Source organism: Scatophagus argus, chromosome 1 (genome assembly GCF_020382885.2).
Source record: "Scatophagus argus isolate fScaArg1 chromosome 1, fScaArg1.pri, whole genome shotgun sequence".
NCBI lineage: Eukaryota > Metazoa > Chordata > Actinopteri > Scatophagidae > Scatophagus > Scatophagus argus.
The window spans coordinates 11188830-11203760 of NC_058493.1; the positions used below are offsets into that span (position 1 = coordinate 11188830).

Here is a 14931-nt window from a genome sequence, read left to right on the forward strand (position 1 = left end):
AGGAAGGAGAAAGCAATCAAGATAAACAAAGGCAAAGTTACATGAAACAGAGACACATAGGGGAAGTGACAATTTCAAAATAAAACAGGACATGACAAAAACCTTGAACATAACACATGGAAACACAAGACACACATGAAACATGACACACGGAACAAAAAATCAACAGACAGAACACCAGGGTGTGACAGTTTCCTAGAGAAACAAATTTTATTTGAATACTTAAGATTCTGCATCACCCGAATAATTATATTTATATAAGGTTTGGTTTCATTTATATTGGAATTCATAGGAAGGGATTTGGTAGAGAGTTTCTCATTTACAGCTATAATAAATCATATTCACTGGCATTTTTATTTTGTGATTCAACACTTTATTTGCCTCTCATTGCCAGTCCCCTACTGGGCTTGTGGTTGGTTTTATCACTCACAGGCCTTCACTACTTAAGCCTGTCTCACATGATTGCCTGCCCGATGGTGCCGTATGGGGCCAACTATTTTCCCTCTACCTTGCAGTATCGACTGCGCTGGCATCCTCAAGCTGCGGAACTCAGACATTGAACTGCGGAAGGGGGAGACGGATATAGGAAGAAAGAACACACGGGTCCGTGTGGTGTTCAGAGTGCACATCCCTCAACCCAACGGGAAGGTGCTGTCGCTGCAGGCTGCCTCTATTCCTGTGGAGTGCTGTGAGTGTCCGCTTCCCAGACTCCAGTCTCTTACACACACATACACACCCAAACATATTCGTTCAGAACCACGTGGAGGAAAAACACACAGAGACAAGCACACAGAGAAAGCTTTTCACACAGATTAGCATGCCAACAGTCTGGTAATTTATGATGTTGATTTAATCAGCTGTAATCAAGTGAGGTGTCCCATATTATGGGATAGAAGCTAATGACAATTTTGTATTAAACTTCATGATTATGTTACTGTTAATTTGCCTGCTCATACTGTAGTACATCCACAGTCTGCATGAAAAAATACACTGCAGTGTGAATGAGCACATTTCAGCAAATAATTTTCCTGTTTTTCTTCAACCCCTGCTGCATCTCTCCCAGCCCAGCGCTCAGCTCAAGAGCTGCCCCAGGTTGAGAAATCCAGCCTGACCAGCTGCCTGGTCAGCGGGGGAGAAGAGATGGTCATCACCGGCTCCAACTTCTTCCCAGAGTCCAAGGTCATCTTCCTGGAGAAAGGCCCTGGTAAATGTTATGTTCACACAGCAGCTTAGCTTTGAACCGCCGCTGCAGAAACAATCACTTACATGTGTAAACAAAATTGTATTTCATGGTTGTCTGACAATTTATTGTAGGTCTGACAGATTATTTCAGGGATGCGACCATTAGTAAAATATTTAATGTGGGTTGTTGGACAGTTATTTTCTTTAGTAGCAAAAACAATTTTTGTTTTTTCAATTTTTGAATTGGCGTTTTTTTTTACTTGATACTAGATCTTGGAAATATTGCAGAAGTCAGAAGATTTCATTAGCATCACAGGTGATACATGTTTGTGAAGGGTGTTGTTTTTACCCTAAAATGTCATCTTAAATTTTAACTGGTGTTCTGAAACATCTCAGTAGGATACACCAATGTATTCAGAGGAAAATGTTGCTCTGAAGCTCTGTGTAATTACTGATTACTGAGTAGAGCACTAGGTTTAGTGCAACTTCGCTGTCTTGTCTTCCTGTCTGCGAGGACATAAGAGATAGACTATTTTGCGTTACCCCTCCCCCCATTGGTGCTCATGTCTTTTGACTGCATGATTATATAAAACTTGAGATCTGCTTTAGGAGCCCAGTACCAGATTTCAGTATCATTTTTTGTCCCACACCTACAAACAAGTGTGAACTGCTAAAAGAAAAAAGACAAGGAGGGCACGTGGGCTGCATCTGGAGTAATCACGGTTAGCAGTGTTAGCCGTTAGCAGCAGGGAAACCAGTGCAGGATCACTGTTGCTGCAGCAGGGACTCCTCTTGGTTGTTTTTGCCACACATGGAGAGAGGAGAGGGTGGTATTAGTATTTGTGAGTTTAAGAGTTGCTTCTATCCGTTTAACAAATGCCTCGGCTAAAGAGATTACTTACTTAAACTCCCCTGTGCTATTCATCATGTTTCTTTTAGGTCATTTGTCTTTTTCTGACTTGTCTTTTTTTGTCATTTTTGTGCCACTCTGTAATCAAAACACATGTAACAGCTCTTCTCTTGGATGGAAATTTTAAATGGATAACATTTGTTGAGCCAGTCTCTGCCTGCCCTTGTGATGTACAGCAACAAGTTCACACATGGCAGAAAGTTGAGTGGTGTTCTGTATGTGAGTGAGTTGTTCTCTAAAAAAAACAAAAAAAGCCCTGAGGAATGTCTTTATATCTTTGAAGTGTAATAGGTGAAGCATGGCAGAGGAAGGCAGCTTGGTTGAAACAACTTGAGTTTTTCTAGCACAGGAGCAAGTGGAAAGAAGTGTATCTTGAGCTGGGAGGAAAGCTGGGGCCTCATGGTGCATGGAGACTATGGAAGGAGACAGGGAGAATATAAAAGGGGAGGGGAAGATGATGTTGATTAGGTTTGTGTAAATGATTCCTCTCATCATGACTAATCTGCCTGCTTTAGTGCAGAAAGGCCCTGACTGGAGTAAGTATAGGAATGGAAGAAAAGAAAGAATGAGAGACAGTGACAGAAATTTTTCCACCATTTCTGTTCTCTTATTTGAAAGACAATAATAGATTCACAAAGAACTGGAGAGACTGGCCTATTGTTGCTGGGACAGAGATTATGGGATGTTACTATAAATGACTTCAGTATATACAAAAACAGAGCTCCTAGCTTTGGTTCATTTGAGATTTGTGATTCTTTTCCTCATTTTCTCTTGTTTTTTTTCTGCTTTTGCCAGTGGTCCCATGAACTAAGCATTTTTGAAGAAAAAGGAAAAAAATAATTTTTGTTTTAGGTTATTTGAAGTTATATTTAGAGAATGAGAAAGAATAGAAAGAGAGTGAGGGCAGATAAAGGGATTTCGTCAAGCATTAACGTTTCCAATAAGTGCATATTTGACGTTTATATAAAAGAATGGACTTTTAAAGTCTATAACATTGGCTGCTTTGAATATTGACTAACATTGCATGTGTAGTCACCATGTTGTTTCTGTAACAAAGGCCAAACAATTGGGGCCCCTCTGAATGAGGTGTACAGACTTTCAGGATGATCTGTCTTAATGTGGTATGAGGTTCCTGCCTGTTGGCACATGTAGTCTGACAGCGCATGTGGGGCCCTCGCTCCAGCCTGTTGAATGTCAACAAGCTGCACTGCAATAATGCACTTCTGTCAACTGCAAAGACATTCAAGGTCATTTGCTCATTGGAGGAGGGGCAAAAAAGTGCTCATTGACAAGTTAAGCTCCTCTTGCTTGAGAGAGAACATCTTTAGGGTTATGATTGGATAATGCATCAGTGGATTACTACAAAAACAGCTAATGCCAGGGTGAGATCAGAACAGGTAAATAACTTACTTAAAGCCAAAATAGAGTATGGATTTTGCTAGGTATCTTAAATTTTACACAGCTTATGGTTGAGTGCTTACTTTGTTAGAGTGCATATACAAGCTAGTCCTCTCTGCAGACATGTTGCAGATGTCTGGCAGCAGTATTTGGGGGAATCCTCTGGGTTTTGAGGAAAAAGGTCATGCAGGTGCAGAGTATACTTCCTCCATGTGAGCACCATGAAACAGACGACTGCAAAATGAATTTGCCTCCTCTGAAGAGATTATGCAGTACTAACTTAGTTGTCAAAGTTTTTATTCTCCTCAATGCTACAATGACTGTGATAACTTCCAACCACATGGCAAGTCTGTCAGTATTTTTACCCCAACTGCTTCCTTTCAAACAGCTGCCCCTAAGATGTCTGGCCAAGTAATTAGATCCCTCATAGGAAAACTGGAAAGGATGTTTCCTAGCCAGAAACCTGGCAGTGTGTAAAGGCATTTAAAATAAATGCCATTATTCCATTGCTGTCTCTGCAGTTTTAACCAGGCAAGACAAACAGCAGGACATTTGGACATTTGATGGCTATTTACTAGCAGTCAAGATTTTCTCTATGGGACTTCTGGCCCTTTAACATGACATTTTGATTTCTCTTGGTTCTCACGAACAAATTCAAATGCTTATTGTGAAAAATATTACACTATTCTGCAAACTGTAGACATCACTGTTCATGTGTGGCCTGGGTTTATTAAGGCCTCTGTGTTAGTTATAAATGCAAATTACATTGAACATTCATTTTACTTTTCACTCAACGTGTTTTCACTCAAGAATGATGGGAGTATTTATTGCAGTTTGTATAGCAAAAGTTTTCAGATACATTCTAATATGTTTTGTTTTTATTAATTATTTCTAGATGGACGACCACAGTGGGAAGTTGAAGCTAAAATAATCCGTGAGAAGTCTCAAGGTGTAAGTAGTCATTTATTTACATTGTACTGTACAGTTATTCTACAGCATTCTGTGTGCGATATTTAAAAAACTTTTCTGATGTTTTCCGTTTTTTGAGTGTTTGAGTATTTACATTTTATTGTATGCAAATGGTATAATGTTTTGTTGGCAATAAGTATGTGTAAACAATGTGAAATATTTTTTTTTGTAGTCGTGCGTCGTGGTGGAGGTGCCTCCCTACCACAGCAAGACTGTGAGCTCAGCTGTGCAGGTGCAGTTTTATGTGTGCAATGGCAAGCGGAAAAGGAGCCAATCACAACGCTTCACTTACCTTTCAGGTGAGATAAGAAGGTAGAAGGAATTTTAGACCATCAACCCATTTTTTTAGCTCAGTTTTGCTAATCTTGCACTGTTTTTAAGTTCTTAAGCATTTGAAACACTAAGTGTTGTTCCTACATCTCATAGACATTTATACAAAGAGATAATCTCAAGCTTCACTGTGCATTCCTTTGGGTACGTTGCTTCCTGCCTCCCAAGGTAATGACAAGAAGTTTGACTGACAGCAGAGACCGTTGTAATGTACTCTGTCTGTTGCACACTTCTCCACAGGGGCTTCACTAACCCCATTTCTCTCTTTCTTCCTCCAAAGAAAGCATTGCTGTGGTTTAGAGGGGGCTCTTCCACCAACAAAAACATTAACACCTGCCAGCTGTTTGTTTTGTAAAGCCTACTCAAACTCCCAAGCCAACCTTTTTTTTATTTCTCACGTAATGTATTTGCATGAGGTTTTATGATGCAAATCTTTTGCTATCCAGGAAACTTTTACTATACATAGACCTTGAGTTGTGGTTTTATATAATTATTTTAGCAGCTAGGAAACTCAGTGTTCATGATATTTTGATCAGAAAGTTTCCTTCATGTTTTTCATTAAAGTCAAATTCCTGCCTTGCTATTTGATATTGTTATTGTGTTTTTTTCCTTTTGAAGCCAGTCAAACTGAAAACTCTGTTGGTGGAAAATAATGACATGTGAGCATTTTGTGCAACATATTTAAACCCTGACTTTTACCACAGCGGTGTGTGCGCGCATATAAGCGACCATGCCCCTCCACCCACCCAGGCTTTCTGTTTGCAAGCACGCCCACTCGGCACAGACAGTTCCTGTTTTCACCGTTGACAGATTAGGGTGGCCAATCAGAGCAGAGTAAAGTAACCCTGCTTTGTAAGTCATGCTGGGTTGCTGACACCACTAGTGTCACCACAGACACAATTTGCTTTATTGTGGCTATATTATATATATATATAATATATATATACATTTATATGTGTTCTGAAGCCTGTCTGACAATGCAGGCATCTAAACCTCATTAGGAATGTTCAGTTATGTGACTTTATTTAATTTGGGTGAAAAAATTAACACCCTGACTTTAGTTATGTTTTCTGTTTAAATATACTGTACATTGGCTTTTCCTTGCCCTTGATATCCCTCTGAATCAATTTTTAGCCAGAATAAACCACGTTTGGCCTTTTCATGCCCCTTTCCTTTCAATCCCAGAGGCATGATGGACTGAGTAGAGGGCACGATCGGTGAACTCGTTTGTTCTGTTGGTCTGATCTGGACTGCAGGGCATTCAGTTTCTCTTCCCACACAACATTTCACATGATGGCGCCCGGACTGACAACATATGCTCTCCCTCTGATTCAGAGCTGGATAAAAATAAAACTCACTGTCACAAGGCACCAGATTGGGAAATAGGTTACTGATTGGCATAGCCGTGCTGTGAGCTGTCTCAGTAAAAGGGAATGGCCCCATTTATTATCAGAATGTTACTTGGATTTAGGTAGGTTTTTTCATCTGGAAGGAGACCAGTTTCACAATCCATACATTTCAGAGACTCTGTTCACTGCTTTGCGATTGTTATGACCTAGTTTTTTCAGACATATACCAGTGTACCTGAAACAAAAATAGAAAGTGTCACTGTCAATATTAAAATGCAGTGAATTGACAAATTTTCGTGTCTCTTTTTCTCCGCTTGCAGTGTTTCATTGATAGACGTAACTGACACTGTCGTTTTTTTCTTTCATCCTGTATGCCCTTCCTCTTTCATCACATCTCTCTTCCTCTCTCTCTCTCTCTTTATGTATACCTCTCTCTCTTTAGTCATGGTGAAACAGGAGCACAGAGATGAGCTGGACCTTCCTGTAGTACCCCCTATGTCCATGCCCCTGGCACATGCTGCCAGTCTGGTGCGCACCCAGCTGCCTTCTCCTGAGCAGGGCCACCCATCGGACAACCTTCTGTCCAGCTCCCCTCACGGCCTGGCCTCAGGCTCCGGACCTGGCCTGCTACCTCTGCAGGCCCCCTGCCCCCCCCTGGGATCCCCGTCTTTCCAGCACCTGCCTCACCTCCAGGGCCGCAGTTTGCAGCACCCTGCTGCAGACTGCCACATGACGTTCCATCCAGGGTCTGCTCCTGCTCCTTCCCAGCCTTCGTTCCAGCCTATGCAGCATAGCCACAGTCACGGTCCTAGCTTATCCTTCAACGGCCAGTCCAGCCTTCCTCCTCAGGGCTATGAGAGGATGCCCTTTCAGCACAGCCCCAGTGCAGCGTCTCACCCGATGGGCATGGGAATGGTGTATCCTTCCTCCCCTTGCTCCTCGCCATCAGCGCCCTCCTCTTCAACTACCAACCCCATTGCTGGGTCTCCCCAGAGTCAGCAAGCCCTGCTCAACCCCTCATCCCCACACCTCCACACACTCGGAGGCTATCACTGCTCCCCAAATCCCACCCAGGTCCCCTCTCCCGGTGGACACCCCCTTGTGGGGCAGCAGCTACAGAGGGCTATGGGCTACCACCCAGTAAGTCAAAGGTCAGCTTCATGCCCCACACCTTCCAGTGCTCCTCCTCCACGGATGATCCCCTCTGCACACTCTGGGCCTTCCTCCCCTCAGCTCCACTCACTTCCCTACCAATCTCCCACCTCGTCCTCTCCCACCTCTGGTGGCAGTCCTCTGGGTCCCCTGCAACAGCAGCATTCAGGACAGCTTTCTCCTCAGGCTACAAGCCCAGTCATGGCCAGTCTGTCCCCGGCAGCAGGGCATCTGGTTCATCCTCTAAGCCCACAGGGACCCTTCCCTTCGGACGGGGAGAGACTGAGCATCAAACAGGAGCCAGAAGACAGGGAACCCACGTTCCGCTCCATTGGTCTGCAGGACATCACACTGGATGATGGTGAGATATTTATTTATCATATTTATCTCTGTGGCTTCAAAATCATTTTGTGACCATTTGATGTCGTTAACAAGCAGAAAAGCACTGAAAATCAATTACATCAATCTGCCTTCTCTCCTGTGATTGGTCAGTTCATGAAAGTGAGGGACACGGGATGTCTATGACAGTTATTCTCACTTGAAACTTGGGGAGGCAGTCACACATAACAGGCAAGGACGTCAGAAATATACAGTTGTTCAGATTTGGTTGTAGACACAGTGTGAAACGACTAAAAAGAGAAAAGCTGGCCCTCAGACAAAAACACACCAGTAAACACCAACCCTCACTCCATCTACCTCTCACTTTGTCCTGCACTGTGTGTGCACCTGCATCTCTCATGTTTTTGCTCTGACTCTCATTCTCCAGTTTTCTGTCAGTCCTGTCTTACTGCTCTCATTATCACATTTTCTTTCCTTTCTCACCCTGTCCATTCACACAAGATATTTACATAGCACATCCATCTGTGATTAATCTCATTTTCAGTCTAAAACGAGGGACCGCTGAGGGATTAAATTTACCCTGCAATATGTCAGGCACAAGATAAATTTGTATCTGATGATGTAAAACAATACAGAGCACCAGTTGTTGTGTTTTTATTGGGCTGAAAACTTGATGCCTGATTATGGTGATAGCGTTTCATTTGTCACTCAGTGCACAGTTGTGTACACATGCTCATTACTGAGGGGTCCTGTGACTTAGTATTGAGTAACACAGACATAATAGCACTGATAAGCATAGTATCATATGAAAGATTCTGTATCACTGAAAGCAGTTTGGAGATTACTTACACTTCATATATTTTTTGGCTTCTTGGAACTGGAGAGGGAGATGATTGCATCATACTGTGCTACTTGCAAAGACAGTTGTGTGTCGCTGCAGTAATTACATCCTGTGTGTGTTCAGTGTTTCCCACAGATTGACAGTATAACTGTGGCAAGGAGGGGGGCGGTGTACTGGTTTTGTATATTTGAACGACCTAAGTTATTTTTTATTTCATAGTTCTACTTAATCGTACATTTTATTGCACAGTTCTTTAATCTGTTCACCTTGCTTTTCCCATTAGTTCTCTTCTCAATAAACACACGCACACCTACACCTTGTCTATGGTGACTTCTTTTGCAAGCAGGATGTGTTTTGGATGGGGTACAGTGAGGGGAGATTGTCCACTAGTTAATCAATACACTGTTGTTAATATCCTGCCTAACTGAAGCCTGTATGCAGAAACGATGATGATGTGTTTGTGTGAGAGTGAGAGCAAGAGTGAAAGTGAGAGTGAGAGCTCCAAAATAAGAAAAAAATATTTGTTTCAAATAATGATGATATTGTGGCAAGAAAATTAATGTATGTGAAACCTCGGTGTTTATATGTGCTATATGTGTTTGAGGTGAATTCAATCCAAGCCACATTTATAGGTGGTTTAATCAGACTTCACTGTGCGAATATTCAGACCACTTGAATCTGATTTCAAGGTGCCTTTTTGCGTCACCCACGACACAACGCAAAACAACAGCGTCAAATCCAGAGTGACGTCACACACAACTTAACAGCGTAATTGTTTAGACGGCGAGATGATATGCCTCCATTCCTAATGCTTTCATGTCACAAGCATGCATAATCTTTACCTGTGTCTTCACCACAACAATCCATGAAGACAGGTTGGAGATGTCTAAACGCACATGTCTGATTAGTTACAAAAAACAGTACAGACAGTTTGTTTGAGGAACAGGTGTGGTTTGCCTGCAGTCTGAGCAAAGTCTGTTTAGCATGCTCAGGATAACTTGTTCACTTAACAACAGACTGTGAGGTCTGTGGGTGAATTTTATCTCATCTATGAACTCTGTTTCTTTACCTAAAATATGTGCGTTCTAAGTGTTCTAAATTGCCTTCCTCCTTACCTCCCATTAGGAACCTCACATGATTTTGTTAATCCAGGTGCCATATTCAAAGGAGAGTCCCAAAGGTTTAGGGTTAATGAACAGCCTGGTGAGGCTGTGTTAAGGACGTGTTTTATTGTGTGCTAGCAAGGGTCAGCCTAATTAACACAGGGCCACTGTCAATAAGTCATGTGTGAAAGCCCAGCAAGCAATGAGGTTTATCAGTGCAATACTTATGCACACACACACACACACACACACAGTCACGTTTCCATCACTTTTTGGGACATTACAAAGACTTACATTAATTTCCTGGAGGCTTAACCACCACCTAACCATAACAATAAACATGACTTGCCTAATCCTAATCCTTACTTAACCAAACCCTAACCTCAACCTAACCTTAAAGCAACTCTTCACCCTAATATTTAATGATTTACATTGTGAAGACTTGTATTTTGTCCCCATAAGTAAGGCGGGTCCTCACAATGTGATTGTGTAAGCAGATTTTTGTCCCCACAACAGGAATACACGTCCACGTACACACACACACGGACACACAGTCTTTAAAGCGCATTTATACATGTAATGTCTGCTAAAGGAAAAGCCTGACGACAAAGCTTTCCTTTTACAGGCTCACTTGTGGAGGCATGTATGCACTCATAAAATGTGTTTACTCAGAGATGTTTCAGACGAAACTATAACTGTAGTCTGTCTCTCCCCATCACATAGGCAGAGACAGGCACACACTCTCAAAGTAGCTGGCTGCACTCGCAGTCCCACAAAAAAAAGTGTGAGAAAAGTTTGTGAGTGACACTGTTCAGCCGGGAATGTAAGCTCTCCCTTTGAGCCGGTGGCTAAAAATAGCTTTCTGTGCCGGCCCAGCTCTGTAGGCCATGTTGTGAAGTAGCAATGTGCAGCTTACACCCAGCTCTGAATTTTAAGAGGTCGCGGCACACTCTCTTAAGTAGTCCATATTCACCACAGATTGACAGCCACTCAGATCAGGAGGAGCACAAATGCAAACAATAGTGAAAAAAGGCACACTGATTCATATACGATCAGAGTTTCATGTGTTTGTACATACACCTGTAAATGATGGCTGTTTGACATTTGTAAATCTGTGTCACATTCAAATATTCAAATTCAAATATATTCAAATTCAAATATAATCCAGCACAATGCCTTTGAGTGGTTCTGAATAACATTTTAAGGCAGTGTATTTGACCGCCGTGGCCAACTATATGATTAATGTGGTCAAGGTGCCACTAATACATTTTGCACAGGGCTGTAAACTTTTGTGAATGAGGTTGCATTATCTTTACTCCCTTCATTTTCACTTCGGTTTTCCTGCTGTCCTCAACTTTATTTTTGCAGATGACATACATCTTTTAGTAAAGCTTTTTATGTATTTTGGAGAATTTGTCTTTAAACAGTTTTGTGACCTGCAGTCAGCTGAGACTGAAGTCTTATCTTGTATCCCATGTGATAAACTGCTGCAGGAGTATCACAGACTTGTCAGAGGCATGAGAGGGAATACGAATGTGAGTGCGTAGAAAACTGCTCTGGTTAGCAAGCAGATGGCCCCTGTGACGCACACCAAAGTGTGCTTGAGATGTGTGTGTGTGTGTGTGTGTGTGCTCTAGATGGGGCATTGTGTTTGTGTGTATCTGTTTCGATGCAGTGGAGGTGTGACTGTGTGTGTGCAAAGCAGGAGACACAGGAGGTGAGAAGACAGACTGACAGACAGATGGACAGACAAGGTCAGGATCCAACCCAACTGCAGGGTCACTCAGCCGAGACATTCAATCTGAAATGTAGTTGGCATCTGAGATTAAAGTGTATACTGGATAATTTAATGTTTTTTTGCAGTATGCTCTATATATACAGAAAAGAAAATATTTAAGAACATATATTATATTATATATGTATTGTAACATGTGTGACAAAAGGCAAAAAAAAAAAACGAACAAACTTAGCTCTTCAGCAAGGCAGCATGGGACATAACTCAGTCTCTCTCTGCTGCTTTGATGTCTGAATCAAACACAGTGGAGTAAAGCCGGTCGCTGCCATGATGAAATATTATCAAAGACAGTTTTTTTCATTGGCACATTTGGCATACCGTGGAGGTCAGTACCACAACAAATACAGGTTCTATTCACTTTTTTTATATTACATGGCTTAAGGATAAGCAGGTACAGATGATTGATGGGCTCAAAATATTTTCACTAGTTTTATAATAAATTACCCTTGATCCCCAGATTCAGGTTTTCCAAAGCCCCGTAACTTGTGTGTTTGGTTACTCCATAACCGCAGTAGTGGCGAGAAGAATGGCCCCTCCTGCGATGATGATTACAGCTGTCATGGTGACAGAATCTGAAACCCCTGGGCTGCTGAACCATGCCTTTAACTAATTAATCAGCATGTGACGGTCTCTATGTTTACGGAGCATGGATGGGAAGGGATGGCACATTTGTGTGTGTGTATGCAGTAACTGTGGTGTAGGCAGTGTGTGTTCACAACAAAAAGTAGTCTTTTGTTGGTCCTGCCTTGCCCAAATGCACAACTGTCTCAAACTGCGAGCACGGCTTTGAGGATTAATAATAGACCGGGCCCTGCTGCCTGAACTCCTGGAGAGAGAAAGACAGAGCAATGACACAAATACACACACACATACACGAGGACTCACACACGCTGTCCTGTAGATGTAATCAGATATACGAGGCGGTGTCTGTGCAGTCAGCGGTGCACACGTCTTTTAATTGTTTTTATTGTTCTGTTTTCCTATTTTGTCCAATGTACAGACTGTGTAGAAACAGACAGGAATGCCCGTTTATGGCACCACATATTCTGCAGTACAATTGTTCCCCACATGTTGTTGACGTTTTGAAATTTATCTCACTCAAACTTCCACCACTGTTCAACTTCTGTTTGCCTTGTTGCCGAGATTTAGATGAGCCCTCTCTCATACTCTCTCATTACACTCAGCAGTCAGTTTAAGTTAGCCTAAAGCCAGCTAGCCTGGCTCTGTCCAAAGGTAATAAAATCTATCCACCTATCAGTACGTCTGAAGATCTCTAATTAATATGGTATGTCTCATTTAATCCATGCCAAAATTCAAGTGTAAAAATGTTGTGGTTTTACGGAGGTAATGTACCAGACTACTTCCTGGCATGAATCAATCACTTCATGAAGCCTCCTGCCTGGCAGCTGTTCTTGGCCAAGAAACAGTCCGACATGTAGGGCCCCTCGTAACCACCACAACTTTTACAACATTTAGCCAGGTGGCTTAGCACAAAGACTGGAAAGAAGCGAGGTGTAACATGTTAATTATTGAGATTTAGAGGTGCTGGTAGGTAGACTTTGTTATCTTCACAGTGAGCAAGGTTAACTGTTTCTTCCTGTTTCCTCTTTACTACAGCTAAGCTAAACTAAGTGGTTGCAGCCTTATTGCTCTTTTCGTGTAACTCTCGGCATGAAACTGAATATGTCGGAATATGTCACTTTAACATCAAAACAAGTAGGTTTTTGTAATGAGAAGGGACTGTCAGCACTGCAAATCTCACTGAGAATCAACAGAAATATCTTAGCCTCTCAGTTTTAAGTCTTTTTCAGCTCACGAGCAGCTGCTCTCTGCCTACAGTCTGACTTTATGCTACCTGAATGTTGCACAGTGGCAGAAGGCTGTAAATGAGTAAAACAAGTGAGTGGTGAAAAGGCCAACATCTTACAATCCAAAAAAAGACTTGGATATTTTTCTAAAGAGTTGGCCGACCAGAGCAGGGAGAAAACGCCAGTGAATATTGGATTTCCTTATGACAGGTGGCGAGACATACGACTCCTGCTGTATGCCAAATTAAATTAAACATGAAATTAGACTTGAAAATGACCTTTGGTTTTCGACTACCTTTATAGATTATTTTGAGTCACATTTTTTCTTTGGGAAGGCCTGAGAAGTTCGTATGAAGTTCTTTTTTGTTTTGTTTTATACTGTGATGGTACGCCTGCCTCATTTGTTGTCCTTCAGTGGCTTAGCAGCCATTTTGTGAGACATTAGAATTCATCATTGGAGAAACAGCAACAGAAAAACTTGTTTTTTCATAATTACTGACTTTTCGTGTGTGTGTGTGTGTGCACAACTAGAAAAATATTTGTAGTTCACTCAACTGTAATTATTTGTATGAAACAACCAGAAATAAATCACCCATTTTCATGTTTGTGTGTGCATGCTTGTGCGTAAGTGTGGAGCCGTCTTAGTCGGAGGCTTCACGCTGCCATTAACCAACCATAGCATAACCCTAATAGAGTAATAACACAGAACTCTTGAATTGATGGCATGAAAAAACAGCAATGGAAAGAAAATACATTTCCATCAAATGCTCCTGCTGCTGCTAGTTAAAAAACAATGGTAAACATTTGCTGGTCTTTTCCCCAGAAACAAATGGAAACAGACATTGTGTGTCATCTTTCCATACAATTAAGGTCTTAGAGAGTGTAAAGTAGAGGTCTGGGCAGAGACTGGAGCCTGGTGTGGGGATGGTGCCACGGCTGCCTTTTTCTCAAAATGATGGGAAATTCCTCAGTGGGGATGAGAGCAACGTATTAACTCTTAGGTCATGTTGCTGAAATCATGAAAATATTCTGAAAATTAAAAGCACTGTCTTTAATCGCCAAGATTTTGTTTCTTGCGTTGTTGGCTGCTCTTGTTGCTCTTCCTGAGTGTCCATGTTGATTTGTGCTTGTTAGCCAAGCATCAAGTGCCAGCACTGACCTGGACGATGATGACTGGTCACCATATTTATTGTGGCGCACACATGAGGACTTGACACAATATAGTGAAGTAGATTTTGCGGCTGCAAGTAAATGTAGAGCTGCAGAAATGTCAGTATATTAGTGTGTGTAGGCAACAAGTTTTTCGTTGAGTTTGATGAGTCACCTTAAGGTGTTGCTGTGAAGTTACCACCATGACCTACTTGATAAGCTGTGGAAAATGCGTTTTTTTAATCTCCTGCTGTCTGTAATTTTCTTATTGATAACAAACCAGATAATTCAACTGTTTTGAGCAAAAATACAAACCATGATCTAATATCAGCCTCGCAAATGTGAGGATTGCTTCTTGTCTTTCTCTTATGTGACAGTACATTAAATCTCTTTGGATTTTTGACATGCATTCTTTATTGTTTCGTCGTGTTTGACATTTTTTATGTGGACCAAGCAGTCGTTTTTATACTGAAAAGCTTACAGCTGTAGGTTGTCATCATCAATCAGGAAGCACTGACCTTTGCTCAAAAAATAAATAAATAAATAAATCTATTATTAGAGGGTTAGCAGTTCCTGACAACCACCCATTAGATGGCAGGAAAAGCT

The 14931-nt window shown here is 41.7% G+C and overlaps 1 protein-coding gene across 2 annotated transcripts in view; it reads left to right on the forward strand.

The window, feature by feature from the left end:
• nfatc3a (nuclear factor of activated T cells 3a) overlaps positions 1–14931 on the forward strand; it is a 63019-nt gene that overhangs the window by 40358 nt on the left and 7730 nt on the right. For both annotated transcript variants that reach the window (XM_046383063.1, XM_046383072.1), the window contains exons 5-9: positions 516–688; positions 1064–1204; positions 4386–4441; positions 4632–4758; positions 6581–7651. In XM_046383063.1, coding sequence (XP_046239019.1) covers positions 516–688; positions 1064–1204; positions 4386–4441; positions 4632–4758; positions 6581–7651 — 1568 coding nt within the window. The remainder of the gene's footprint in view (positions 1–515; positions 689–1063; positions 1205–4385; positions 4442–4631; positions 4759–6580; positions 7652–14931) is intronic.